Consider the following 27,673-nt stretch of genomic DNA (forward strand, 5'->3'; position numbering starts at 1 on the left):
GCGTCCCCGGCGTAACTAGCCGCAGAAATTTTTACTGTTTGCGCATTGGTTCAATCACAATGCTCCTTAGAAAGGCCTGAGTCGTCAACCGTATTGACGACGCGAGTAAGGTTTGGTGCGAGTGGGTATTGGCTTACACAGGCATTACCTGGTAGGGTCCGGGACGGACGTCGCTGGCGGTCTAGGAACGGCATCCCAATTCCAGGTTCAGGTCACACGTCGTTGCACAGCGTTTCCGCCGGGCTCGGCCGTTTGCGGCCGTGGTTCGGGGGCGACGAGGCGGCGGTTGTGGTCCCCGTCGCGACGCCGCTGAACGGGCGGGGCAGGCTGATGGCGAAGCTCGACGGCAGTCCCGAGTTGACCCGCGACAGCGCCCTCCCGCTGGGCGAGGTCGACAGGCTCGGGGGCACCTGGTCGCCCTCGCCGCCGAGGTACTCCTTGAAGCCCCTGTTGGGCGGGGTTTCGCCGCACGAGTACGAGTTGGAGCCCGGGTCGCCGGCCCAGAACACCTCTTCGGCGGATCCTTGGGAGCCGGAATAGCGGATGGGGGTGTGCAGCGTCCCCGGCGTGGCGATGGCCGAGTTGGTCTGGCTCCTCCCGTCCAGGTTCCAGAGCGACGCGTCCGTGGGGAAGTAGTCGAGCGAGAAGGCCGGGGTCTTCATCGGCAGCGGCGTGTCGGGCTGCGTCATGTGCGACTCGGCATATGCGACGCTGTCCTCGGTGAAGGCTTCGCTGAAGATGCACGAGAGCATGGCCAGCATCTGGATGTCGGCCGTCTTCTCGTAGTACTCGAGGAGGTCGCTGATGAAGTGCCTCGCCAACGGGTGGTTGCCCCATTTCACCCTGCCGCTGAAGACGGCCGTGTCCTTGCCGCTGGCGTTCTGGAGGCCTGGCGAGTCCTTGTGGCGGAAGCGCGCGAGCGCGTCGCGGGCGATGATCAGGATCGAGTTGTGATGGGGGTCCATGTTGGAGAACTCGAGCGGGATGTCCCTGCGGAGGATCAGCGAGAGGTAGCGCCAGACGTCGACGAGGTCCTGGCATCCGTGCTTCTCGGCGACCTGGGCGTTGTGCTCGCAGACCTGGGCACCGTCTCCGAAGATGGCATATTCTCGGGCGAACTCCTTCTTGGCGGGGAGGAGGTCCGAGGTGTCGTGGAGGGATACGACGTTCTTAGACTTGGCGCCGGGCCGCCTCCTAAAGGACCCCGTGCCCGTGCCCGTGCCCACTCCCGTACCGCCGCCGCTCGACCGGACGGACCGGTTGTCGCTCCACGTCCTCTTGAACCGGTGCCGAGGCTGATACCACAAGCTCATCTTGTTGATGGACGTCGACCCCGAGTCGCTCGACGACGACGAGGACCCCGTGGAGTCGTCCGAGTCAGATTGGTCGTCCGTCGCCGACATGTCGTCCTGGCCATATCTCTTACCCGGCGGCGAGTCGTGCGCGAGACGGCCGAAGCCGGCGAACACTGGCTCGCCCTTTGCCCTCTCCCGCAGCGGTTCGACAGACGTGGAGAACAGCGCCCTCGCCTTCTCCTCCTTGGTCGGAAAGAAGCAGACGAGCCGGCCATCGTTGGCGAAACGGGCGCCGCAGAAGCGCGGCAGCGGCGGGATCGTAGGCCGGTTGTTTGGCGCCAGGGTGCTGTCGGCTTCGGCGTGGGGGGGCAGCTCCTGTGACATGGACGCCGACCCGCCCGCCGGTATGTCGTTCTCGTCTTCGCTCGAGCTCTCGGAGCCCAGCCCGTCGAGGGGGTCGTCGAGGTCCTTTACGTTTTTGAAGAAGTTTGTGCTCGCGGCGAGGTCGATCTCGCCCAGGAGGTAGGAGAAGGCGACGTCGAGGCAGTTTTGCTTGCGTTCCAGGAACTGCTGACAGAGCTCGTGGATCTCGTGCTCGATCTTCCTGTGGGTCCTCGCCGACATGAAGCCCGTCTTCTCGATGAAGAAGGTCGGGGCCCTGAACTTGGGGTAGTTGGACGGGATGTCGACAGTGACCTTGATGAAGATGGGCTCGCCGTTGGCGCCCCAGGGGCCGTTGAGGGAGGCCTTGAGCGTCAGATTGTCCATGTCGATGTGCTCCCACTTCACCTTGGGGAGCTGCATGCTGATGCGCAGAAACTCCTCCTGGATGGTCTCCGGGTCTCCCCACTTGTCGTCGTCCATGTAGCCAGGGCTGAACATGGTCGAGTCCTTGGAGTCGGCCCTCCGGGGACTGTCGGTGGACGCCTTCCTCTTGTTCATCATGATGCCCTTCATCCACCCGATGTGGGCCTGGCTGCGGTCCATCTCTTTGGAAACGCTCTTGGCCTTCATGGAGGAGCCCTTCCAGGCGGCGCCGAGCTTGGCGTAGGTGGTCGGGCCCGAGCGCATCCCCATGGTCAGGGCGCTCTGCCGATATTGCGCGCTGTTACGGGGGTCGCTCATCGTCCCGCTCCTCCGGTCTCGGATGATGTGGTCGCCGACGGTCCGGAACGTCTTGTAGGCGGCGCCTTTGCGCGTGAGGACCAGGTTCTTGGTCGCCGGCATCCCCTTGACGAAGCCCACCGACTCGAGGATGGGCCGGTCGACTTGCTGCAGCCGCAGCTCGTTGTCTTCGCCCCAGGAGACCAACTGGAAGTCTCTCTCGTCCAGCCCGTCATCGGTTATGCCGCCCCTGCTTCTCCACAGGAACTCTTTGGCCTTGTGGTTGCCGTGCCCAGGGAAGACGGCGACCGGCTCCGTCGGACCCTTGCCGGGGCCCTCGGGAGGCGGTCGCTGGTCGTACAGGTACAGATCGCCCGGTTCGTTCTGGGGCATGGCCAGGAGGCCGTGGCCAAAGGGGGTGTGGCGAGCCCGCCACACGGGGAACTGGGTGCATATGACGCGCTCTGGGACATCCTGGTCGCTGCCGTAGTCCCAAAACTTGATGTGCTTATCCAGGGAGCAGGTGACGATACCCGTGGACCTGGTTCGGTTCCAGTCGATGCCGTAGATCTTGGAGGTGTGGGCGCTGATGGACTTGAGGGGCTCGCACGCCCGTCGCTCGTCCCAGATGTGTAGCCACCTGTCGTGGGAGGAGGCCAGGATGTGGGGATCCTGCCGGTTGTACTTGACTTGGGTGGCGCCGGCGAACCAGTCGCAGAAGGTCAAGACGGGCTGTCTCGGGCGTCGGAGATCCCAGCAGTGGACGTAGCCGTCGACGGCGCACGAGGCGAGCTGGTCGGGGTGGTAGGCGGACCAGTTGATGTCGGTGATGGCCCTGCTGTGGCCGTGGAGGGAGTGCTCGATGGCGCCGGTGGCCGAGTCGTCTCGCAGGTTGAGATTCCACACGAGCGCACGGTGATTAGCCGTGGAGACGACCCAGTAGTCGCGGGCGGCGAAGGGCGACCATTGCACGTCGGTGACAAGCCAGGGCGAGCCATGGCTGCTGAGCCGGCGCGGAGGGTTGTAGGGCGAGTCCAAGTCAATGATGGACAAGCCCTCGGGCCTGACGAGGCGTGTCAGCACGGCTCTGGTCGAGTCGAGTTTTGGGGACCGGGTTTGGGACTCTGGGTCAACTCACGATGCCAATGCGACATCCCGACTAGAGGGTGAGATTGTGGCGGACCCGACCAGCCCGGCAACGTGGATGGTGCCGTCGGCGTCGAAGCTCTCACTGTCAAAGGCGGACTTGATGGGCTTGCCCTTTTTGGGGGCGTCGAGCCGGTCGAAGTGCGGCATGGTGTAAATGGTTGTAGCTCAAGAAGCGAGAGAGAGTGTGTGTGAGAGTGAGAGAGACGCCTCATGAGGGCATCTGTCAGCGATATGCCTTTGCCATGATCCAATGGAAACCGGGCGTAGTGTATGTCTCAGTGACAAGAGATGGACACGAGAACTTTTCCCCGTTTGCTGGCGTAGCGAGCGACTCGAGAAGGCGGGTTGATTTGATGGTGCTGACAGTATCGTCGTCCTGGCGGATGAGGCTCGGAAGCTCAAAAGTGACTTGCTTGTGGATGGACGGGACGACAGCTGCAGACCCCCAATATCGGACCTGATGTATCGCGACATACAAAAACGCTAGACGTGTACTTTACTGCACTAATCATCATATCTGACCAATGAAATTCTCTGCACCGGCGCAATTCCCCACTTCTGTCATATCTGTACCCAGGTACATAGGTACCTAGGTACTTCGGATATCTCGGGTACGTACCTGCCCTCTCCCTCCTCCTCTGGCATCTTCCGCGGGGCAATTGCAAGCAAGGCTCTCCCACGGAGGCATACTACTACGCCCACCATAGCCGATTTCCCAGCACAGGGTCATTCGTCTTTTTTGCCCGCCTTGCCCTCGAAACACTCCGCCCCCCGAGTCCTCGTCACGTCGCCTTTGTCGCCGCCGCTGCTCCGTTCACATCTTTCTCCGGACATCCCGACCGTAAATGCTCTTGCGACATTCCTCTTCCTCCGGTACGAATCGAAGCAAACGAACGACTGCTGCACCAACCCTTGCATCCTATCCTTCTAGGCGGCCTTGAAACCAAAGAACCCGGTTCCCCATTCATTCAGACCCCGCCGACGGCCCGGCTGCTCCAATACCCACCGTCATCTTGCGACCACCTCCAACGTTCTGGGGAAACACAAACAGCTTTTCTTTCTTCTTCGTTTACATTCACAAACGCACAAACACACGCACACACTTCAGCCCTGTCGCCCACCATGGCCTTGCCCAAGCGTATTGTCAAGGAGACCGAGCGTCTCATGGCCGAACCGTATGACTTCCACTCACTCCCACCCACCCCGCCATGGCTGTTGCGACATTTCGCTAACAGAGGCCCTTTGCCAGCGTCCCCGGTATCAGTGCCATCCCCCACGAGGACAACCTCCGCTACTTCGATGTCGAGATCCACGGCCCTACACAGTCGCCGTATGAGGGTGCGCATTCACATGTACACTTGGATGGGCCCGCAAAACTGACGGCGTGCTGCAGGTGGTGTCTTCAAGCTGGAGTTGTTCCTCCCCGACGACTACCCCATGACTCCTCCCAAGATCCGCTTCCTGACCAAGATCTTCCACCCCAACGTTGACAAGCTGGGCCGCATCTGCCTTGACGTTCTCAAGAGTGAGTTCCCCACAACAGTCTCGGCTTATCCCGCGCGAATAAAGACACTGACAAAGAACGCTCTCCCCCCACTACAGACAACTGGTCCCCCGCCCTGCAGATCCGAACCATCCTCCTCTCCATCCAGGCCCTCCTGGGTGCCCCCAACCCCGACGACCCGCTTGCCGCCGACGTTGCGAAGAGCTGGAAGGAGGACGAGCAAGGGGCCATCGCGACGGCCAAGGAGTGGACCGCCAAGTTCGCCGTGCCCAAGTAAGATGGTGGGGGTCTCGGGACCCGTGAGGTGACGGGGATTTTCTTATATAAGAGAGGGACAACGGGCCGCGAGGTGGACGACGACTACGACAGAGGAGGGCGATGACGACAAGATGCCTGGGCGGACGTGCGCTCCCTGGGTCGATCGCTCTTGGGGTGAATCTTGCAAAGACGACGACAACGACTATGACGACGGTTTCTTTGGCATCCCAAACTTTGGACCTTTTTTTTTTTTCTTTTTTCCAACTATTAGAGGGGGTCCGGTTTGGACGATGCAGAACCGGAAGCTACCAACTTGAGATGTGCATCGCGGTTGCTTTTCCGGGCGCGCGCGCGCGAGAGAGAGAGAGAGAGAGAGACCAATGCACTATGCCTTGACGAACTCACAACTACAAGATAGATGGCTTTTCTTCATGATTCAATGACGTGGGTCTTGGCCGTTGGGCCCGTTGGGAGCGGTGTTTCAAGCCCCACGTGAGGTGCTATTTGCTGCGAATGCCACGGGAAGCCAGCTGCTTGGCGACGACTCATGTGAGGCAGAGTTGCCATGTTTATATACCGTCGCCGCTATGGATTCACTTCTTCCTAGGTATGCACAGGTCCATCTCGTCCACGGGTCTTGAGCCGACTCGTCTACAGTTCGATCTGCTGCGGACCACAAGACCTAACGATGGCCAGGTCCCCCGCTACCGTCCCTCATCTGGGTTTGTCTGGGTGCTACATGAGGTGGACAATCAAGGCTGCAACGCTCTGGGAGCGCAAGCCCGGCCTTGATGTTCGGAATTTTGAGCATTTCCTGTATCACTAGCGCCGATGGTTTAGTGGTAAAATTCTCCGTTGCCATCAAGCAGCGTCGGGGAGCCGGGGGTTCGATTCCCCCTCGGCGCACGTAATAACCTTTTGCATCTTCTCGTATGATCTCTTTTTTTTTTTTTTTCTCGTGTCTAACTGCAGTGCAATAGCTTGTTTACGCCGTCATATTCATGTTGTGCTGCATCCAAGCCGTGATTAGCCGGAAGGTTCGTGTGGTTATACGACGTCTGGAGTGCCAGATTTCAGTATAATGTGTTTGAGGTGTAGCACAGATAGCCAGACAGTCAGTAACTAGGAAGTCATCTCCAGAAGCTCTGGCAGCCTTAGTTGGTATGGGGGTTCTTTCCTATTGTATTTGGTATTAGGCGTGATACTGTACTCTTCCCGACTGTGTTGGACTGTTAAACGACACATGAATCTTCCACTCTACAACTCTACCCCCTGGCAACCACCTTGGCAACACACTTTGGCTATGTTGCCCTGCTTATATTAACCGGATCTTCTGAAAGAGATGCCGCTTCTCCGGCAAAGTCAGGCTGCTCGACCGGATATCGAACTGGTGCAGGTGGGTTTCCCCGACTATTCTGAATGTCACACAGTCATCGACGTCTTCTCCCGTCCCCCGAGGGGCACCTTCCGAGGTCCGACGCAGGATGAAAGGCGTACGGGCGCCCTCCAGAAGCCACACCTCGTTCCGGGCCACATCGGCGGCGTCGCCCAACGCCATGGCAGCCGGGCCCAACCCGAGCCTGTGGTCGTCCGTGGCGTACAAGCATCTGTGCCTGAGATCCCTCCAGATATCTTGGTTGATGCGGGTCGGCAAGATTCTTGGGAGAAACCATTTGGCCAGCTGCCTCATGCTCTCCAGATCGTTCGCAAGGCCATCGCCTCGGGCACAGCTCTCAAGTCTCTCGTAGAGCAGCGCCGCCGCCACGGCGTGCCAGAAACTTTTCTGAGAATTTTCAAGGAGCTTGACGTAAGTTCCTTGGACCAGGTTCCACATCGCCCTCCCCTGCGTCGCGCTTGAGGTATCCGTGTTGACGACGGTGGCCAGCTGGGTCCCATACAGAAATAGAGACGACCCTCTACACTGGGGCTTCCTAAGGCTACCACTCCAGATGCTGCGTTGTATGCTATACAGGACTTCGAAATTGGTATTTGCATCTATCGTGATGCCCTGACCCTTATCCCATGAAGGATGTCGGACTGCTGGCGTGGAATAGTCCGGCACCCAGGAGGGCAGCTCCTTGTAGTTTCGTTCCGTCTCGCTTTCGACTAGAGAGAGCTGGAACAACAAGGGCGTCCTTTGAAGTATTAGGGCTGCGGACGAGATATAGACCTCTTGGACACTTTTTCCGTAGTCGGGAAGGATGGGGCTCGATACGTTCAAGGGCAGCAGCGTCGACATCCTACCCAAGCACCCGTAGAGGTGATCGCGGTTATCACCTAATTGCGAGGAACGGAGCAAGTTGACCAGAAGACTGGCGCACATGAACCATGCGGTTTCGGCGTCGCGGTGCCACTTGCCGGCGCTGTCGACCACGCTGGTCCGGCCGGCTGTGTTGGTCAGCACCGGGCGGATCAGACTGATTTGGCGTATCTTGTCGCCGATGTCGAGGAGCCTCTCCTGCGTGTTCGCCCTGGCGCCGAGTAAGACTTCGGCTGAGATGGAGAAGTCAAGGGTTGAAGACAACGGGAAACCGGACCTCGCCGCCGCGACGAGAGGGTAGACGAGGTGCCTCGTCAGCAGCACGCCCCAGTTGGACTGGTGCAGAAACTGGGACAGCGCCGCAAGCCGCCTCCAGGACAAGGCCGTCGTTCCGCACAGCACGAGCGCGCGGGCCGGGTCCGCCATGGTGACCTCCTGGACCACCCAGCCCCGGTCGAACCAGCGGCGGCGCCTGAAGAACCGGACCAACAGGGGCCACGCAGTGGTCCACCGGCTGCAGGTATCGAGACCGATTTCGAGAGCCACCTCGGCCGACAGGCACAGCGGGTCCTTCTTCAGGTGCTGGGCGACGAACTCCGGCTTCTCCCGGGTCAGCCTGGCCAGCCGGGGGATGAACCTGTCGTGGATCCACAGGAAGTCCGCCTCCGGCTCCGACGGACCCATCCAGATGACGACGTTCCGGGCCGAGCTGTAGATTCTGTGCATGAGGAGAACCTGGTGCTGCCTCTCGCTGTTGTTCCCCTGGTCGACGCAGAATGCGTCGATCCACATCGGGAGCCCGTTCAGGAGCTCGGCGGTCAGGGAAGTCAACCCCGTCGACGACGACGACGACGACGACGAAGACACCGTCGTCGCCGTCGTCTTCTTCTTGGCGCCCGCGCCGCGGACAGCGAGCGCGCTGCCGAGGAAGCTGAACAGGTTCTCCGAGATGCGCATCAGCCGGCCGTCGCAGGCGACCTCGAACGTCCGGCCCTCCTCCCCCGGGTCGCTTCTGTCTCGGGCGTCGGCGTACTCTGGCAGACGCCATGTGTAGGAGAGCGCGACGAACTCTGGCCGGTCGCTCAAGTGCGCCTCGGCGAGGGACAAGAGCATGCCATGAGGCTGGGACTCGTCTCGCGAGAGGGTCAAGAGGCGGATGGAATCGGTCGCTGAAAGGGCATGGTACCGGTAGTCCGCAGTGGGCAAACTCATGGTTGTCTCCCAAAGGGGCTCAAGTGTGTAGGCGTTCCTCTCTCGGGGTTCCGTCCACATCGGAGTGCAGCTCAAGGAAGCTCATGGTCACGGTTGTCTTCTCACCCGACGATGCGACCGATTTCATGAGATAGGCGACACAGCCCCCTCCTCCCCTGTATGCGATAATTTGACGTGCATTTCCACCTGCTGACACCCCGGGCGCTATCAACCAGTCAGACGCCGTTGACTGTCAGAAAAGAGTATACTCGCGGGGTCATGCCAAGATTCACAGGACGTCAAGATCATAGACAGCTTTTATTCGTAGAAGTTGAAAGTTAACAAAGGCTTGTTACATGATAATTAACGTGAGTCATTAGTCGTTTCCACCCGCCTTGCCCATCCCGAACCCAGTCTAGAACGCCCACTGCCTACACCAGTTCTGCATCAACTCGGGCGTCACGGCCTGCATCTCCCTCATGGTTTTGCTGCTCTTGACCGTCCGCTCCATCGAGTACCAGAGGCTCTGCTGGCCCCCGCCCGAGGCCAGGTCCTTGTAGAAGTCGAGCAGCTTGATGCCCGGGTTCTTGTCCACGTCGTCGGTGGAGCCGGCGCTCTTCTCCAAGACCCGCACCCACTCGGCGAACGGCACGACCTCCCTGATACTGTCGCCGTAGTAGGACCTGACGGCGTCCACGAGATCCTTCCAGGGGACAGTACGGGGGTTGACGCCGTGGAAGTAGCCGTTGATGGCCCCGAGGGGCACGGGAGCGGCAACGCCCGAGACTTCGAGGAGGAGGTTGGCGATGCCCTCGATGGGGGTCCAGTCGACGGTCGACATGCCGCCCAAGTCCCCGGGCAGGACGCCGAGGTGCTTGGAGCTGGCGATGATGGTCGGCAGCCACTCCTGGCGGTTCCAGACGCCGTCGCGCGAGGCGGGACCGGCGACCTGGCCGACGCGGACGACGGCGGTGGGCACGCCGGAGACCCGCGTCGCCTCGTCGAGGATCAGGGAGCCGACCAACTTGGAGCGGCCGTAGCCGGTGCCGGGGAGGGACAGGTCGGCGAGCCGCTTCTCCGGCACGGGGCCGGGGCCGCGCCAGCCGTCGACGGTGCCGATGCTGCTGACGAAGATGATGGGCACGTTCTTGGCCGCCCGCAGGGAGAAGTCGACCCAGTGGCGGACGCCGCGGATGTGCGGCTCGAACGTCTCGACCGAGATGTTGAAGTTGACGGGCCAGGCGTTGTGGATGACGCGGTCCGCCTCGCGGAGGAGCCGCTCGTACACGGCGGGGCCGAGGCCGAGGTCGCTCTTGGACAGGTCGGCGGAGAGGAACTCGGCCTTGGTCCACGAGGTCGCGAGGCCGCGCTCGGCGCTCATCTTGGCCTGGCGCTCGGCGACGCCCTCGCCGCGGTTGAGGCAGACGATCTTCGCGACGGCCGGGTCGGACTCCATGAAGTCGAGGAGGTAGGAGCCCAGCGCGCCCGTCGTGCCCGTGACCAGGACGGTCTGGCCCTGGTCGGCGGGCGCGGGCTTGCCGGCGGCGGCGGCGTTCTTTTGGGGGAGGTCGCTGGTGTACTTGGCCAGCTGCGCCTCCATGACGTGGACGTCGTGGTGGTCGCCGTGGCCGTTCCGGGTCGGGGCGTCCTTGCTGCCCACGCGGTCCATCAGGTACGCGGCCAGCCGGCGGGGCGTGGGGTGGGCGTAGATGGCGCGGGCGGCGATGGCGTCGGCGGCGATGGCGGCGCCGGCAGCCTCGAGGCCCTTGCGGAGGAGGCGGGAGGCGTTGATGACCTGCATGGAGTCGATGCCGGCGCCGAAGAAGTCCGAGTCGGCCGATAGGGGCCGGCTGCCGAGGGTGTTCTGGAACAGCTGCTGGATGGAGTCGGTCAGGGCCTCCTGGGAGCTGACGTCGACGTCGACCGTGGTAGTGTCGGCGCCCTCCTCGGCCCTGGCGTACCACTCGTCAATCTCATCCTCGTACAGCTTCACGGCCAAGGGCCGCTGGATGGTGCCCTTGCCGGCGCGGGGGAAGGGCTTCTCGGGCTTGGTGACGCCGATGAAGGCGCGGCCGATCTGGCCGTGGGCGACCGTCTCCTTGTTCGCCTTGACGACGAGGGGCCAGACGTCGTCGATGAACTTTTCCTTGTCCTCGTCGGACGTGAGCGGCTCGGTCGGCTCGAGGATGAGCAGGGGCTGGAAGCGCATGGCGCCGGCGACGACGGCGCCCTTGACCCGGGGGTGGCCCGTGACGATCTCCTCGATGGTGACGGGGTTCAGCTTCTCGCCGTTGTTGAAGACGATGATGCTGTCGGAGCGGCCGTGGTACATCCAGTGGTTGGGCAGCGTCGGGTGCTTGCGGTACATGTCCTTTGTGTTGTACTCGTCCATGTCGGGGAACGTCCAGAAGATTCCCTGGAGGGCGTTCCCTTCCTTGCGGACGAGGACCTGCTCGTAGACGTCGTCGTCCTCGCCGCTCACATGGCGCCAGTCGACGTCCATCACCTCCGGGTCGATGATGAACCATTGCCACAGCTCCAGGTTCTTCTGGACATGGTATGGCAGAATAAAAGCCCTACGCCGTCTGGTGTTAGCACTGCACAGAAAAAGGAGGGGAAAAACACGTACTCTGTAGAGCCGATAATGTTGACAAGAAAAACGCCCTCTTTGACCAGCTTGTTACCGGCGTCGCGAGCAAGGTTACCGCCGCCAAAGTGGACGCGCTTGAGCTTCCGAAGCGCCGCGATGCCCTCGGGCATGTCGCTCATGTTCTCCAGGATCGAGGGGGGAAGGATGGCGTTGTCGACCTGGGCGTGCTCGACGGCTTCGACCACGATCTGGGGCGTCAGGGGCCGGTCCGGGAAGCCCAGGGCGACGGGGTGTCCACAGAAGACGGTGGCGGCTAGCAGCATGTAGCAGCCGGCGGCGTGGAAGAGGGGCATCGGCAAGAAGAGACGGCTGCCCAACACGGCGGACGCGAGGCTGGTCTCGGAGCCCTGGAAGTCTTGGAGGTCCCGGAAGGCGTCGGCGATGGCCACCATGCCGACGCGGGCGGCGATGGGCTTCGGCAGGCCGGTGCTGCCGCTCGAGTGGAGGACGACGACGGGGTCGTACTTGGCCTCCTCGAAAGTCTTGTCGTAGGGGAAGTGGGGGACCTCGTCGTCGGACAGCCAGCCGTCGGCGGAGGTGACGACGATGGTGTCCATGGGACGCTCCTCCAGAAGGGGCTGGACGACGTCCTTGAAGGACTCGTCGAAGCAGATGACGTGGCAGTCCGTCTTCTCAAAGAGGTTCATGTGGCCCTCGAAGGAGTTCCGTGGGGAGGTCAGGAGGGCCTTGTAGCCCGCCTTGATGCAGGCGACGGTGATGATGAGGTACCGCACATCGCCGGGTCCTATGTAGGTGAGCGTGGGGAAGCTCCCGGGCTCGGGCGTGCCGCACTTCTCGATGATGGCCCGGGCTACGCGGTTCACCGCGTTGGCGATCTGCTTGAAGGTGATGGGCTTCCAGCCATCTCTGGGGTCGGAGGAGCGTGGGACGGAGAGGAGTTCCCGGTTGGGTTCCGACCTGGCGGTCTCGTCGATGATTTGGGGGATCAAGCGCTTCCCAAACTGGGGCTGTGCCATGCTGCGGCGGTGATGGGTGGTATATCTGATGCTGGAGGTATGAAGCAGTTAGGCAAAGTGTACGGTAGTATATGATTGTGGCGATGTAGATGTGGGATGTGAGGGGTGTAAAGTGAGTGCCTTTTTTTCCGTTTCGAGCGGACGGAGGCGATGCCGAGTGTTTATATTCTAACTAGAGGGAAGCTCTCCCCTTGACGCTTTCTTCACCAGCAAACGTGGTTTGTGGCCCTGGCACCCGCCACGGCTTTTGCCGATGGCAAAGTCCGTCCGTCAGCCAGGATGTAGTTCGGGGATAGTCGAGACGGCGGCGTCATGCCCACATGGCCGCAATCCACCGTGCTGCAATATAAACCGACCCACCATCGGCCAGTCGGCGCTCAACGGCGTGTCGGTGCCTCGTGTGTGTGGGGAAGCAGAAAGGCTTGGTCCGCGTCCCATCATGGACAGCAGGACGGGTCTTGGGGAAGGGCAATGGTCGGTTCGGCGCTTAACGGTGTGCCGGCGCCGGGTGTGGGAAAGCAGGCGAAGGCCTGTTTCACGTCCCCTCGTCCCATCATATGCACAGCAGGACGGGGAGCGCAAGGGGCGAGGCGCGAAGTCGGTCATCGACCTCGTACAGATGCCGATGGAATTCGACCGCTACGTGTGGTGGGGAAGGGGTGTCTGGTATACATATTGTCTGTCTCTCTTGTTGCTCAAGGATTGCGGAATTTCACCGCGCGTGGCATCCACGACTGCCGAACAGCCGGACGGGGCTTTCTAGAAGTCCACTACACGTGTGGGCACGGTAGATGGGGCATGGCCTGATCCCCTTGGCCGGTGTGCCGGGGATGGGCTCTCTCGTGGATTATACATGATGGTTTTGTCTTGCTGGTGTCATAGTGCGATGTAGTACTGCCTGCGGGGTTGATCAAGGGAGGATCGACGTCAAGCTTTCGATGCCGAGACGGGCCCGGGTTACGCGCTTTTAGTCTTCGGTAGGCTCGGAGAAAAACTGGCCATGGTGTGGGAACCATGATACTTTGCCAAGGCAGTCCCTCTATCGTCATACCCAATACTTGCTCCGACACAACAAAGAAGGTGACTGGTTCGGCTCCCAGCTGTGGGAACTCAGGTACTATGTATATGTACGTTACCAAGGTGGTATCTCTCTCAAGGTCGCACAGGTACACAACAGTAGTAATGATGGAATAGTGTATCTATACAGAGTGAATAGTGGATATGTTCCTTGACCGACTGGCTGGATAAGTGGCTGGCTGGTCGGTACACATCCAGATCTTACACACGCATCACCAGTTGGTGAAAGTTGAAGCGGCATAGCGGGCGGGCCGGCACTCAGCCGATGAGATTATAGATCTGCCCTCGGTTTAGTGTAGTAGGCACGTGGGATATAGCCAGCCATACGCAGATCATGGAACTTTGTAGCCAGCGCAGAGTGGCGCTCGGCAGCCCCGCCGCGGGAAAAGCTTAGGTGGGAAGTAAACAAAGGCTATATCGTTGAAGATCTCCTCAAGAAGTTCCAGGTGACCTCCCGGTCCGATGCATTACTTTCACTAGTTGCTGATCGGCACTCCTTTGGCAGGGAACGCCGGTGACGGAGCCAAGGGTGACAAAGACCCGGGGCTTCTGCGCCGATAGATATAGCTGAGCCCTGCGGGATGGCCTCCGTGTGCCCAAGTCGATGATGGTTTCTTTAGATATTTCCCCAATTCGCAGATGGCGCGTACTCTGTTGAAATCCGCTTGGAAAAACAAGTGGCCAACGAAACCCGTCTTCGGTCCTTTCGGAGGACACTTGGGTCCCGAGCCCCGAGCCCCGAGCCCCGAGCCCGCGCGTCGTCTGTCACTGTCAGTTATGACCGCCCTGTAAGTCGGATCGCATCATCCAACTCTGTTGTAGCTTTGGGCCGACGTCACACATGGCTCGGGAATGGCCAGCACACTCAGCGTTAAATCCGGCTGGAAGAGGCCGTGCGTGTGCATGCAGCAAGCTGGCATACATAACAGCCGTGCCCCCCAGACAAAAACCCCAAGGGTGGTGTCGAGGACGGCCGCCGTCTGAGACAGGGCTGACGGATTACTCCGAGAGGGACCTCGGGTGATGCAGCTGGTCATCAGAGAGACGTAAAACACATGAATAACGCGTACATCCTGCTCCTCGGCCCCCCGATGTCGGGCGCGCCGGATGGGGTTCACTACGCAACCATGATGGCTGATGACTCCGAAAAGGGCTCACCGAAGCACTGGCCGCAGCAAGGTCGCGGAGAGATCACAGGTTCATCAGTGAGGAAGGTTTCGTAGATTGTTTTGGGTTAGCTTGTTAAAGTCTAACCGAGCAGTTCCATAGCGTTCCGAGGCCTCGGACATGCATCACTCTGGCACAGGAGAGACCGTCACCCCTCTCTGGAGTAGCATAGGTAGAGCGTTTCTTCGGGGGCAAGGATACCAAAAAAGTAGCTTATTGATATACGTGGTATTAAGCTCGAATAGTAAGACGTAATGAAGCGGGGGGTAAGCAGTGTAGTATACTACATGTGCGCGATATGGAAGGGAAATATTGCCCAGTAGCAGCATTCCCCCCCCCCCCCCCCCCAGGCTCAGACAGCGATCCGCAGTGATATCTCGCACCAGTGGGACTAGGAATGAGAGAGCGTAATTCTCGATGTGATAGCTTGCGGTGTGCTTGGCGTATTATTGGGTGCTATGGCTGCGAAGACTCCAATGACTGCATCGTCACGTCCCGTCTAAACGGGCCCAACATGACAAGTAGACCAACCAGCAGGAAGGTCTCGCATGATGAGTGAGTAGAGGATGTCGCCACGTGAACAATTATCAATCGTCCACCACAACGTCAGAGCCCTGATACCAACCGTGGACAGAGCCGGAGATCCTTTTACCATGCCCTACACTAACACGAGAAGCCCTTAGCCAAGAGCCTTCCGAAGAAGAGCCTCTAGCCTCTGGACATCCTCTTGCCTCGTCGTTTGGCTCGTCATCACGTAGAGCACGTTTCCGAGGACTCTGCTGTGGACATTCCAGCGCGCGCCCCCCGGGCCGTCCTCCCCACGGAGCAGAGCGCTCTGGACGTCGGCGGCCGCGGTGCTCGAGTAGCCGGCGCCTCCGCCGTCCTCCATGTGGATCGCGAGGACCGACCCCAGAGCCCATACTCCATCCACGCGGCCTGTCTGCCTCGAGACCCAGTCCACGAAGGAATGCGACCACACCGACCACGCCGCAGAGATGTTGCCACCGCCGCCGCCGCCAGACTGCAAGGCGCGCGTACCGGACGCCGCGACAGGCGCCCACCCCCCGGTCTTGGCCCAGTCCCACTCTCCGTCTTCCTCCATCTTCTGCAGCTCCTGCAGCGACTTGAGGGCGACCTGGCATCCCACGGGGTGCGCGGTGTAGCTGTGGCCGTGGAGCAGGGCGTCGCTCTTCTCGTCGCCCTCGAACGCGCGGAATATGCTGTCGGACGCCGTCGTCGTGCAGAGCGGCACCAGGCCCCCGGTGAGGAGCTTGGCGTTGACCACGACGTCCGGCTGGACGCCGAGGAACGACGCGGCAGACATCCGGCCGAGGCGGCCGAGGCCCGTGAAGACTTCGTCGAACACGACCGGGAGACCGGTCCAGCCGTTGGCGTCTGTCGTCTCGGCCGGGGGGTCATTGCGCGCGGTGCCGAAAAGCTCCGGGTGCCGGCGGACGACCTTGACGAGCGTCCTTTGGAACAGAGGGTCGCTGCAATGTCGTTTAGCAATCTTCTCCGTTCAACACAACTCCCCCATCCTCCCTCTCATTCCTCTCCTCCTTCACTTACACCATGATCATGCCCCCTGCCCCAAGAACGACGGGCTCCATAACCAAAGCGCCGAACTTGCGGCCTCGGTCGCGGAGGCGACCCAGGGACTCGGCGATGTACTTCTCGTACAGCCTGGCCTGCCCCGCCTCCTCCCTTCCGACGACATCAAAGACCTCGGACAAGGCGCCGAACTCCCGGCCGGCGCCCAGGTCCCCGCGCAGGGCCTCGGGCACGCGGACGCGCCACCTGCCGCCCTTGCACACGACGGAGGGGTAGTCGAACCAGAAGCCCTTGGCGGCGTACCGTATATAGACGCAGGATTAGTCGAACACTCGTGAGGGGTGATGTTGAATGTTCCTGCGTATCATGTGTCATCTTGGGCCAACTGTCGAGCTTGACGCCTAATGCAAAGATACCCTGGAATGTCTGTTCCTCGGCAGTCCGCGCGTGCGCCCGAGAACTTGAAGACGAATGAGTGAAAACGAGGTAACTTGTTGTTAGGTCGCCGCAGCTGAAGCGAAGTTTAAGAAACTCTTTATTAACTTGCCATCCGGGCTTCGCGCTCGTTATGAAGCGCCTTCGGAGTTACTCCAGTCGACTGTTCCTGCACAATGCCCTTTGGGGTGAGCCTACTTTGAATCCGCCCGCAACAGTCACGGATTCGAGGGGGAAACGTACTACCGCCTCAGGGCGGTCTTCGGTCAAATTACCTTGTAAGCATTCATATAAGACGAAAACCACGTGCAGTGCTGAAAGTCTGTACCTGGTTGCGAGTCCAATCGCCCTGACTGGGCGAGGGCGAGCGCCGGCTCGTGGACGGCGGAGGCGAACATGACGTGGCCGTAGCGGCCGGCGGCGTACGACGCGGCAAGGGTGAGCTCCGGGTTGGCGTGGCCGAGGCCCTGGGTCCACCACGAGGAGGACCCGTCGAACGAAGGCTGCAGGAGGGCCTGGTCGTCATCGCGGCCCGCGGGGACGAGGGTCTGGAAGTCGTCGCCGTAGGCCGAGTCGATGGCCGTGATCTTGTCGGGCGTCAGGCCCTTGTGCTGCGTGAAGGGGTACCAGATGGTGCTGTGGGCGTCGCGGGCCATGGTCTCCAGGCGGGAGACGCGGGCGAGGTGGCGGTCGTGCAGGTGCGCCAGGGCGTCTCTGGCCACGTCGCTCGGGGCCGCATCCCGGTAGTAGCGAGCCATGGCTTCCGCGTCTGCCTCGACGTCCTCGGCGCGGGCCGGGGGCCGGTGCAGCGCGCCGACGGGGATGCCGCGGTCGCGCGCGAAGTAGTCGGCCAGGTAGGCGTGGTTCCGGTAGCGGTCGTCCCGGAAAAGCAGGATGCTCTCGACGTCGTAGCCGCGGAGCTTGAGCGACTCAAAGGCCGAGATGGTCTGCGAGATGCCGCCCAGCTTGGCGTCGCCGATGAGGACGACCGGCACGCGGAGCGGGGTGTAGAGGTCGGCCTGCGTGGTCCCGGACGGGGCCGGCGAATGGACTCCGCCGGCCGTTTCGATAAAGAGCCATCCCGGACCCTCGGCGGCGCGGCGCGATGCGTAGTTGTGAATGCTTCTTAGGATTTGACCGTCCTTCGGGGTGGGCTTGGTCAGACGTCAGTTAGCAAAACAGCAACACTTACTTGTGTGATGCGAGCCGGAGAACCATTCACCTGGTCCGAGGCTTCCGCGGCGAGATGGGGACTCGCCGGCATCTCAAACTGGAACAGCGTCTTCTTCGCGACGGCGGGCGCGAACCGCTCGATGTGACTGGGGGAGCGGGAATCAGCGAGAGAACCACGACAGAATCGAGCCGGACGTTGTAGTTCTATCTCTCATGTTAGCTGTGACCCGGTGGGGTTCACAACAACGTACACCCGTCGTCGGCCTCAGCAGCCGGGCCGGTGGAAACGGGTTTCAGGAACGCCGTCTTCTCGCGCGGCCAAAACGTGCGGGCGGCATTGCATAGGACCGAGGCGAAGACGGTCTTGCCGACGTCGGTGTTGGCGCCATAGATCTGGTACGTCCTGAGCGAACGCCAGAGTAGAGCGCCGACTGGTGCCATTTGAGGGGGGGCTCGTTGGAGGTGTTCAAGCTGCCATTAGAGAGTTGTGGTGACCTTGGAATAAAGAGCAAGCCGCTCGAGACGCAGCCAGGTTTGGGTTGCTTAGAAATGAGCCGGCCTCTTCTTCTTCTTCTTCTTCTTCTTTGTCTTATCCTCCTCCGTTAGAGTTCTAGGGAGCAGATACAGGGGTCACCGAACAGGCAGCTCCGAGGACATGGGAGTGGACAGGGCAACAGGCGGGGAACCTGACAGCTGCGGCATTTGTCTTGGAAACCTGGCGGGGCAGCGGCTATCAAAGGGGAGTGTGTCGGCTTCGAGCCTCTCCCAACGGCACGGCTCGGCCGAGGTTAGGTTTACCGGTAGTCTGTGTGGGTGGGCTCATCCTTGCATGGATCTTGCATCTGGGTTCGTTTCCGGCTAGAAGCGCTGCGAGGTCTCCAGGCCAGGGGTGCAAAGGAGAGGGGGGAAAAGAAAGCGTAGAGAACCTTGTGCGTGTGTGTCTACGGCAATGCCGAGTATTCGGTCTTGTTCATTCGTGCCTCTCATCTTCTGCACGCGTTTCCCTTCCTCTCACGTAATTCGAAACAGAAACCCGCGAATTCTCATCTCCGACATGCCGGCGAACGACCGTCTAGACAAGCTCTTCGCGGCGGTCCTGGCCCGCCGCGAATCCAAGGGCCAGCTCCGGAAACTGACGCTCGTCCCGGCCGGCACCGTCGACTTCTCGTCCAACGCGTACCTGTCTCTCTCAGCCCACCCGGACATCCGGCGTCGGTACCTCGCCTGGATCGAGGCCCACCTGGGGTCGTCCGATCCATCATCCAACGGCGCCGGGGAGAATCCGCGGCTCCTCGGCTCCGGCGGCTCGCGCCTGCTGGACGGCAACGCGTCCCAGGCGGAGTCGCTGGAGAAGGACGTCGCCGCTTTCCACCGCGCTCCGGCCGGGCTCCTCTTCAACTCGGGCTTCGACGCCAACGCCGGCCTCTTCGGCTGCGCCCCGCAGCCCGGGGACGTCATCGTCTACGACGAGCTCATCCACGCGAGCGTGCACGACGGCGCGAGGCTGAGCCGGGCCGGCAAGAAGGTGGCCTTCGCGCACAACACGGTGGAACCCGCGGAAGCCCGGAAATGGCCGCCGAGCCTGAGCGAGGTGCTCGCGGGACTGACCGACGGCGACGGCGGCCGGCAAGTGAGGGACGGTTCCAGGCGCGTCTTCGTCGCCGTCGAGGGGGTCTACAGCATGGACGGAGACGTCGCTCCCCTGAGACAGGTTGTCGAGTGCGTCGAGCGGCATCTGCCTCGCGGAAACGGTCTCGTCGTCGTTGACGAGGCGCACTCGACGGGCCTGCTCGGGGCGAGAGGCCGAGGGCTCGTCTGCGAGCTGGGACTTGAAGACCGTGTTTGGGCCCGCGTGCACACGTTCGGCAAAGCAATGGGTTGCTCTGGAGGTATTTCCCCCCGATCCCTTGCCTTTTGAGGTTTTGACGATACCCATCTCACAAACCCCGCCCAGCAATTGTCCTGTGCTCCCATACCACTCGATCGTACCTCATCAACTACGCTCGTAGTCTCATCTACTCCACCGCCATGCCCTTCACAACACTGGCGAGCATACAAACGGCATACGACTTCATCAGAGACGGCCACTCAGAGAAGCTCATCCGCCATCTCTGGTCTCTCGTCGACCGCACCAACGACCTTCTGCTGACGCTGCTGGACCGTCACCGGCCAGAAAAGACCTTGATGCGCCTGGCTTCGGGCAGGCCCAAGTCCCCCATCATACCACTGTTCACCTCGGACCCGCGTGGTCTCGCGCGGCACTGCCAGCAGCGTGGCTTCATGATCCGACCCATTGTTGCGCCTACGGTTCCAGTGGGGGGCGAGCGGGTGCGGATATGCCTTCATGCCGCCAACACCTTTGACGAGGTTGAGGGCCTGGTGTCTGCGGTCGAGGGCTGGCTGGTAGCCCAGCTGGCGGACCGGGGGGAGCTCTTCGACCGTGCCTTGATCGCGCAGTCGGGGGTGTCAAAGTCTCGGCTATGAAAGAGGAGAAAGAAGAGTAATGATGATAACAAACTGTGAAACATTGTAGCAGGGTTCTTAAAGCAACAAAGGCGAATCGAACAGGGTCAGGAAAGGAAAAAGAATTATATGGATCTAAAATACCGGCTAGGACAGACGAAACCGTCGGCGTCTATAACCAGGAAACATAGTACATATCCTCCCGTCAAGGATACAACACCACTACCAAGCCAGCAAAGAGTGACCGACGCACACGACGAGCATGGCGGACAACACCCCCGAGAACCCGTAACCGATGCTCGTCGCGGAACTGGGCGCGGCCGGCGGCGTGCCCGAAGGGGCGGAGCCGGTGCCGTTCTTCCCACCGGCCCCCTTGCCGCCGCCTCCCTTCCCGCCTTCGCCCTTGTCCCCGTCATGCTTCGTCCCGTTGCCCTTCGGCGACCCCGACTCCATGCCCCCCCCGTCGTGCTTCGTCCCGTTGCCCTCGGCGCCCTTCGGCGACTCCGACTCCATGCCCGTGTCGTCGGCGGACGACGACCCGGAGACCTTCTGCAGCTGGACCGAGGCCTTCTGGGCGTCGGTGGCCGGCGTCTCGATGAAGGGGATCATGGGCCCCAGCATCGCGCAGTTGTCCTGCTGGGTCGTGGGCATGACCTCCATGGTGCCCGTGTTGTTCTGGAAGAGGAGCCTCTGCTTGCCGTCGACGGTCCAGGCCTTCCACTCGGGCATGCCGGCCATGATGGCGGCGGCGTTGGGGTCGAGCGTGCGCACGAAGCTGGCCCAGTAGGCCTGCGTCAGCGGCACGATGGGCGCGTTGGTGGTCGAGTAGCTCTTGGGCGGGTCGCCGTCCGTGTTGTTGGGCCCGAAGACGCCGTTGAGCTCGACCGTGTGGTAGGCGCCGAAGCCGAGGGCCTCCTGTTCCTCGTCGAGCACGCCGTACCGGTAGTTGAAGGTCTTGACGCCGTCGCGGGCCATGGCGTCCTGGAACGCCTTGGTGATGCAGTGCAGCCTGAAGTCCCCGAAGCCGTTGGCGAGCTGGCGCCACAGCTTGCCCGAGTTCGGGAAGACGGGCTCCGGCTTGTCGAGGTACGTCTCCTGGAGCAGGGCGAGGGAGGCGTTGCTGAGGGACTGGGTGGCCTGGTCGTTGATGGCCTTGAGGGCCTGGTCCATCGTGTCCGTCTGCTGGTCGACGTTCTTGGTCCCCTCGTCGGTGCAGGTGCCGGCGATGGTCGGGACCTTGAGGTACTTACCCTCGGCGAACGACTGCAACGTCGAGGCCTTGACGAGGTCGTCGTCGAAGTTGGGGTTGAACTGGCAGTCTTCCGTCTGGAGAGCCGTGGCGTTGACGCTGCGGAGGCAGGCCAGGGTGTCGGCTTGCTTGTCGCAGCCGGTGGCGTTGGTGAGGCAGTTGTACTGCTCCTGGCCCTCCTCGAGCGTGCGGATGGTCGCGACCGAGACCGACTCCATGATGGCGCCCTTGATCAAGCCCGGGTCGTTGTCACCGAACGCGGCGAGGAGCATGGCCACAGACGTCGCGCCGGCCGAGTCGCCCGACATGACCATGTGATCCGGGTCTCCTCCGAACTTTGTGGGAACTCTCGGTCAGTTGATACAGATCTAGAAAGGTTTGGGTTGACCCATGCCAAGGAGGATAAAGAAAAGACTTACAGCAGCGACGTGTTTCTTCAGCCACTTCAACCCCTGGATCTGGTCCTTCAAGCCGTTGTTCAAGCTCGCCCCGTCCTGAACCTCCTTGCTCTGCAGGAAACCATAGGGCCCGACGCGGTAGTTGACCTGGACCACCAGAATGTTTCCAAACACGGCCAGATCGCTGCCGTTGAAGTTGGCGTTGGAGAGGGACTGGAAGCCCCCGCCCTGGATGAAGTACAGGACCGGCAGCTTCGACTCGGACGTCGCGTTGGACGGCGCGAAGATGTTGAGGTACAGGCAGTCCTCGTCGGGCGTGAAGCGTTTGTTGGGCTTCATCGTGAAGTCTGACGCACTCCGGGCGAGGCATATCGGGCGGAACTGCAAGCCCCGTTAGCGAACCGTTACACTGGTATTCATCATATGCGACCGGGCTGCCTACACTCGAAGCGTCGACCACCTCGGTCGTGCTCGGGGGGTCCTCCGGCGCGGCGAACCGGAGCTGGCCCAGCGGCGGCGCGGCATACCTGACGCCCAACCATCGCGTCGCACCGCCCGGCTCGGCGACGCCCCGCAGCTTGGTGTAGCCAAGATCGACGGACGGGTCAACCGCCTGGACTTGGCCGACGTATGCGGCTGACAGAAGAGAAACGAGGGTCTGCGTGATGGAAGGCATGGCGACGCAAGTTACAGACTAGATTATGAAGTAGCAATAAGTGATGGACCAATACAAGCACCGCCGGCGAATAGGGAGCACCGTCTGTCATCTGAAATAAGAACCCGATGTTGTGGTGGGCTTTTGCCGTCTGTTATACGGCTTCTCTTGGCAGAACTGGGGCAGAACTTCCGCTCTTCTCGTCTCGCCATCTTGACGCGGGTGCTGTCCTGCGCACCATTTCCAGTCGTTTTATTTAACGTAGGCCCGATTGACCTACGTGAAAAAACTGGGGGCCTTTGGGGGGGGGGGGGGGGGGGGGGGTTTCAGACGGGGTTTTGGTTCCTTTTGTCGCGCGACGCTGCTGTTCCAGGTTGCGAACTTAAAAAGCTTCGAGGCAATAGGGGCCATCCCGGGAGACGGACACACTCGTCCAACAGTCCAAACAGCAGAAGTTGAACTCGTCGATGGAACCAGCGTCCTCCACCCAGACATTCAGGGTATCAGCTACCCGCAGTATAGAGTTCTTGTTGCAACGATTCCCCGCACTCCCTGTCCCATATAACTCTGGGATGACAGGCCTCATAAGATGAACCGCACCTCTCGGAGAAGCCGGTGACTTTTGTTCGTTTCGCTCGGGATGGGCCTTCGACCTTCTTCTTGCCGAGACTCGTGTTCCCTTGACCGTTTACTGAGCGCATATCCTTGCGCCGTATCTCCTTGGGCTAGCAGCGAGTCAGAATATGGCACACGCGACTGAGACTCTCCGCGGCGACGGCGCGTGCCATTGGTAAAACGTCGTCCGTCGGACCTGTCTCTCGTAATCTGCCGGCCACCTTCGTCTTCGAGGACGAGACCAGACCGGCGATGCTGGTTTTACAGACACACACACACAACGTGGCGAGGAGCTGAATCAAGACTTTGGGCATCCACAGCAGCGTTTCGTCTCGAGGGGGCGTTTCTGCATGTTCGACGTTGCAAAGATGTTTCTTGGTCGGTTAGACGTGTTAGTCAAGGTCGCCAGCCGCAAACATTCGTGAATCAGAGACAAGTTCGGTTCTTCCGTGGAGGTGGAAAGGGGGTCCGGAACCAGAGTCGCCTCGGAGATATCACTAACAATCTGCTCAACCAACTGATCCAACTCCAGCTGAACGCCTACCCCCTACCCCGAAGCGATTACCTGTGCTCTAGGAAAATTCTCATCTCGGTGCTCGGGGAGACAGCCGCATTATTGCTGTATGATCGACAGGCTGAAAACACCCGACGCCGCCGATCTAGCGTCAGGACTCGAACACTGCGGTGCAGTCCTCGAGGACTTTTGCAGCGCAGTCAGGGCTCCTCATCCAGACCAGCCAAGGGGTCCATCATTTTGAGTCGACGAGGTTCACCGCCCCCATGTTGGATGGGGGCTGGGTGGGTTTGGCGGTGATCTGTCGGACGCTCAAAGACTGCATCCAAAGTTCAAGGTCAATGCCGACATCACAGATAGCACACGCACCGAAGGGGTCTTGACGACGATAATGGGAAAGTGTCCTGGCATCATCAAGTTCCCGGAAGGCCGGTCTTCACCGTGACGTGCGTCGAGGTGACGAAAACAGGTTCGGTCTGTTGCTGTATCAATCTCGAGGCAACTCACACACTTGAAAACGCATACGACCGGCGCCAGTAAACGTGTGCTATAACGGTTTCTGATATGCCTGGTCTTGATTTTTACTTCCGAGCCATGTGTCCCCAGTTTCTTAATTATGCCCCGTGAAACATAGCTATCGGAGTGTTAATTCGCATGAATATATGATATTACGGGCACTCGGGCCCGTGTCAAAAGGGGTTCGGGTATGCCATTAATGTAACCCGAGCTTCCAATATAGTTTCAGTCTGATGACTAGGTGGTAGCTGCACGCTCTATAGCCGACCATGAGACTGGCCAATACGACTCCAGCCGTCACCCTTCAACGGTCCGTGTCACTGTCTCTGATAGGAGAGAAGAAGACGTTTATAATTACAGCTTTACAGCTTCAGAGATTTGTACATGAATACGTGTGAGCTCGTGCCCGGGGCCCTGGCCAGACTGATGGGGCTGCAAAGCCAAGCTTTTTAAACCTTGACAAACCACCCGTGTCCTATCTTCTTCGTCTTGACCACGCGGGCCAGCGCCAGGAAGAAAGCGCCGAGCATCAGACAGCTCCCAGCAAAGGCCTGGGCGCCGAGGTACCGACCCCCAGTGGCCGAGACGATGGCGCCGGCGATGGGGTTGCCGGTGAGCACGGCGAAGGAGACGACGGTGAAGACCATGCCGATGCGCGAGCCTTGCTTGCTCGGGTCCGTCGTCAGGGCGCTGATGCCCGCGGGGAAGAGGGACTGGATGGCGTTGCCGGCGACACCGAAGAAGACGGTCCACACGTAGAGGCCCGTCGCGGACCCGACGGCGATCCAGCAGTACATCAGGAGCCCCGAGAGGAGCGCCATGGGCGTGAAGACGGTGATGGTCCCGACCTTGTCGGCGAGGAAGTTGGGCCCGAGGCGTCCCACGAAGCCGATGCCGTTGAGGACCAGGAGCAGGTTCAGCGAGTCCGTGTACGAAAAGCCGAGCTCGTCTCGGCTGTACGAGGCCAGGTAGTAGAAGGCGAAGTATACGCCCATGAAGGACTAGCAATGGTCTCAGTGATCTGTTCCTCTTTCTTTCCTTCCTTTCTTCCTTCCCATACTCGGAAAAGCAAAGGTCGCCCGGACTTACAAAGAAGCCTCCCGCGGTGTAGAAGGTGTACTCGAGCTCCTTGAAGGCGGACAAGTCGACCAGCTTGCTCGCCCTGCGCGGCGGTATCCGCGGCTTCAGGAAGACCAGCCCCACGGACAGCGTCGCGAGCTGGATGAAGCCGAGGGTGCGCATGGCCCAGGGGAACCCGACCCGCGGCAGAAGCTGGCGGACGGTGCTCGGGAAGACGAGGCCGCCGGACGCGCTGCCGACGGCGGCGATGCCGATGGCCAGCGCCCTCCTCCTGTCAAAGTAGGTCGACAGCGTCGCCAGGGACGGGCAGAAGACGAGGCCGAAGCCCAGGCCGACGCAGACGCCGTGGGCGAGGAAGATCTGCCAGTACTGCGTGCACCACGAGGTGGCGAAGATGCCGAGGAGGACCAGGAAGGACCCGCACAGGAAGAGGTGCCGGAAGTAGCCCGCGTCCGTGAAGCGGCCGGAGAAGGCGCCGACGAAGAAGAGGAGGAAGACCTGGAACGACCCGATCCAGGAGATGTCCGAAGGCGGCCTGCCCAGTTGCCGAACGTAGTACGTTTGGAACACGCCAAATGAGTTGACGAATCCCCTATGTGACGATCAGTTTCGGGGAGGGTTCCCCTTCAGCACCAAAAGGTAGCATGTTTGTGTGTGTGTGTGTGTGTGTGTGTGCTCACCATGTGTCCATGAAGATGAAGTGCGCACTCAGTACTGTGAGAGAGAGAGAGATAGAGAGGCATGGTCAGCTCCACTCGTTTAAACAAAAGACATGTTTGACGCCTGCTCACCGGCCATCCAGGCATCGTATCCTCCGTCCGGCGGAGGACCGGGGTCCGAGGTGGGCGTGGACGCGATGCGGCTCAACACGCGCCCGACACGACTCCCGGTTCGGACGGGCTCTCCTCCGACGCCGTCGTCCCGGGATGAGTCGGACCTGGTCTCCTTGTCGGTGCCGTCCATCGTGGCAAGCGTTCGGCCTGCGCGGGTTGTTTGCTGCCGGCCGGCGGGGGATGGAAAGGCGTGCGGGCACAACAGTCAGACGTCGCCACAATCGTTATGCTGGAGATGAGCGGAGAGCAGTTCGGTCGGTTGCAGTGCTACCGCATTCTGACGAAAAAGAATCTTACTATTGACTTGGCGCGCCGGAGATGTTCAGAATGTTTGGTTTCTTTGACTCATCCAACACCACACGCGTCCCGTCGGTTTGCCGAGGTTATAAGCGGCGTGGCAAGGATTGGAAATACCAGAGTCTATATCCGTACTCGCGTGAAACTAGCAAGTGAGAGGCGGGCTAGATTAGGTAGACGGCATTTGGAGAAGCCTCGTTTCGCATCACGTATTAGTCATTAAGATGCCGAGGAGATTGTCTGTCCGACGTTTTCAAGTCTCCCCTTTGAACCCACTCGCGGTTCGCGTTTCCCGGCCGGTACCGGTCGGGGAGCCAACCAGATGCCGACTAGTTGCCCGGGAATACGGCGGGAGTACCGGCACGTTCGTTCCCGCTCCTCGATGATGCGGCGATCTCGATGTGGGGTTAGTACGAGGCCATATTGATGCACACGCGAATATGATATAGTCAGTCCATGGTGCAAGACGACAGCTCGGTTTTTGAGGGACTGGTTGGATGAAAGATGCGCAGGGTGCACATACAGTTGGCATGTTTCCCACGGCGTCGAGTTGCGATTCGGATGATGTTAATCAACTAGAGCCGCCACGCAGCGCACAACAGTGTCTTTGCTCAGTTTCATTCCGGCTCAGCCATATCAAGATAACATGTGGCTGTCAGTCAGAATCTCGATTTTCCAACTGATCCAGTCTGAGCGTGAGTACCTCCCGTGGTCCTGCAACAGCAACGATGCGGGTATCAAACGACACGGTACAAGAGGCGTGCGAGAGCAGATTGAGAGCAGCACCCAGGAAGCAAGCATTCTTGGCGAAACGATGCAACCCTCGGGGTTATTTCCGTAGCATACGCCAAAAGGATCCGAAAACATCGTCCGAGGCAGAAGCCGAGAAAAGGATCGTGTATCACCAGACTGGACGGCGACGCCCTACCCTACATGAGGGAGCCAGGTCATGAAAGAAGTACCGGAATCACAAAGTCTCCCTTGATCGGGAAATACCCCTGATGGAGACTATCAAGTATCCGGGCATCTCCTATGGTACTAGAAGCCCTTCTTTTTTTTCGCCTCTGACTCATCGCATGAGAAGCGTCCTTGGTTCAACTCGTGTAGCCCTTTCGCCCCGTCCATCATGTACCCCCGCCGCTCCGTTCGGCAAGGAGGGGGGCGGTGGAAAGAGCCGCTCGGGTGTCTGAAGCTTCCGAGGCGGGTGTTTAGCGCTTGTGAGTGGTTACACTTTCGAGTGGTCGTTCTGCCACGGACATGGA

General features: G+C 60.6%; 9 protein-coding genes and 1 non-coding gene across 10 annotated transcripts; 4 read left to right on the forward strand and 6 right to left on the reverse strand.

Annotated features, from left to right (window-relative positions):
• Positions 1-212: 212 nt before the first annotated feature.
• Positions 213-3,695, reverse strand: GLRG_02607 (WD domain-containing protein; the record flags this gene model as incomplete). The annotated part of the gene is made up of 2 exons (XM_008092616.1): positions 213-3,462; positions 3,538-3,695. 2 exons carry the CDS (start codon positions 3,693-3,695, stop codon positions 213-215), a joined length of 3,408 nt encoding a protein of 1,135 aa, XP_008090807.1.
• Positions 3,696-4,670: 975 nt separating this feature from the next.
• Positions 4,671-5,329, forward strand: GLRG_02608 (ubiquitin-conjugating enzyme; the record flags this gene model as incomplete). Its single annotated transcript, XM_008092617.1, has 4 exons — positions 4,671-4,723; positions 4,798-4,886; positions 4,942-5,073; positions 5,151-5,329. 4 exons carry the CDS (start codon positions 4,671-4,673, stop codon positions 5,327-5,329), a joined length of 453 nt encoding a protein of 150 aa, XP_008090808.1.
• Positions 5,330-6,135: 806 nt separating this feature from the next.
• GLRG_13079 lies at positions 6,136-6,216 on the forward strand. Its single transcript has one exon. It is a non-coding gene; the product is annotated as a tRNA-Gly (tRNA).
• Positions 6,217-6,652: 436 nt separating this feature from the next.
• GLRG_02609 (uncharacterized protein) lies at positions 6,653-7,168 on the forward strand (the record flags this gene model as incomplete). Its single annotated transcript, XM_008092618.1, has 1 exon — positions 6,653-7,168. The coding sequence occupies one exon, from the start codon at positions 6,653-6,655 to the stop codon at positions 7,166-7,168; it is 516 nt and encodes a 171-aa protein (XP_008090809.1).
• A 157-nt stretch (positions 7,169-7,325) lies between these two features.
• Positions 7,326-8,782, reverse strand: GLRG_02610 (heterokaryon incompatibility protein; the record flags this gene model as incomplete). Its single annotated transcript, XM_008092619.1, has 2 exons — positions 7,326-7,426; positions 7,555-8,782. The coding sequence occupies 2 exons, from the start codon at positions 8,780-8,782 to the stop codon at positions 7,326-7,328; spliced, it is 1,329 nt and encodes a 442-aa protein (XP_008090810.1).
• A 394-nt stretch (positions 8,783-9,176) lies between these two features.
• GLRG_02611 (thioester reductase domain-containing protein) lies at positions 9,177-12,388 on the reverse strand (the record flags this gene model as incomplete). Its single annotated transcript, XM_008092620.1, has 2 exons — positions 9,177-11,337; positions 11,391-12,388. 2 exons carry the CDS (start codon positions 12,386-12,388, stop codon positions 9,177-9,179), a joined length of 3,159 nt encoding a protein of 1,052 aa, XP_008090811.1.
• A 2,923-nt stretch (positions 12,389-15,311) lies between these two features.
• GLRG_02612 (dethiobiotin synthase) lies at positions 15,312-18,232 on the reverse strand (the record flags this gene model as incomplete). Its single annotated transcript, XM_008092621.1, has 5 exons — positions 15,312-16,122; positions 16,202-16,473; positions 16,894-17,772; positions 17,841-17,937; positions 18,045-18,232. 5 exons carry the CDS (start codon positions 18,230-18,232, stop codon positions 15,312-15,314), a joined length of 2,247 nt encoding a protein of 748 aa, XP_008090812.1.
• Positions 18,233-18,845: 613 nt separating this feature from the next.
• On the forward strand, positions 18,846-20,275 carry GLRG_02613 (aminotransferase class I and II; the record flags this gene model as incomplete). Its single annotated transcript, XM_008092622.1, has 2 exons — positions 18,846-19,680; positions 19,746-20,275. 2 exons carry the CDS (start codon positions 18,846-18,848, stop codon positions 20,273-20,275), a joined length of 1,365 nt encoding a protein of 454 aa, XP_008090813.1.
• Positions 20,276-20,476: 201 nt separating this feature from the next.
• GLRG_02614 (carboxylesterase) lies at positions 20,477-22,577 on the reverse strand (the record flags this gene model as incomplete). The annotated part of the gene is made up of 3 exons (XM_008092623.1): positions 20,477-21,838; positions 21,923-22,282; positions 22,344-22,577. The coding sequence occupies 3 exons, from the start codon at positions 22,575-22,577 to the stop codon at positions 20,477-20,479; spliced, it is 1,956 nt and encodes a 651-aa protein (XP_008090814.1).
• Positions 22,578-24,650: 2,073 nt separating this feature from the next.
• GLRG_02615 (major facilitator superfamily transporter) lies at positions 24,651-26,244 on the reverse strand (the record flags this gene model as incomplete). The annotated part of the gene is made up of 4 exons (XM_008092624.1): positions 24,651-25,202; positions 25,291-25,873; positions 25,962-25,995; positions 26,073-26,244. 4 exons carry the CDS (start codon positions 26,242-26,244, stop codon positions 24,651-24,653), a joined length of 1,341 nt encoding a protein of 446 aa, XP_008090815.1.
• Positions 26,245-27,673: the final 1,429 nt, after the last annotated feature.

The sequence above is a fragment of the Colletotrichum graminicola genome (genome assembly GCF_000149035.1).
Source record: "Colletotrichum graminicola M1.001 genomic scaffold supercont1.5, whole genome shotgun sequence".
NCBI classification, from domain to species: domain Eukaryota; kingdom Fungi; phylum Ascomycota; class Sordariomycetes; order Glomerellales; family Glomerellaceae; genus Colletotrichum; species Colletotrichum graminicola.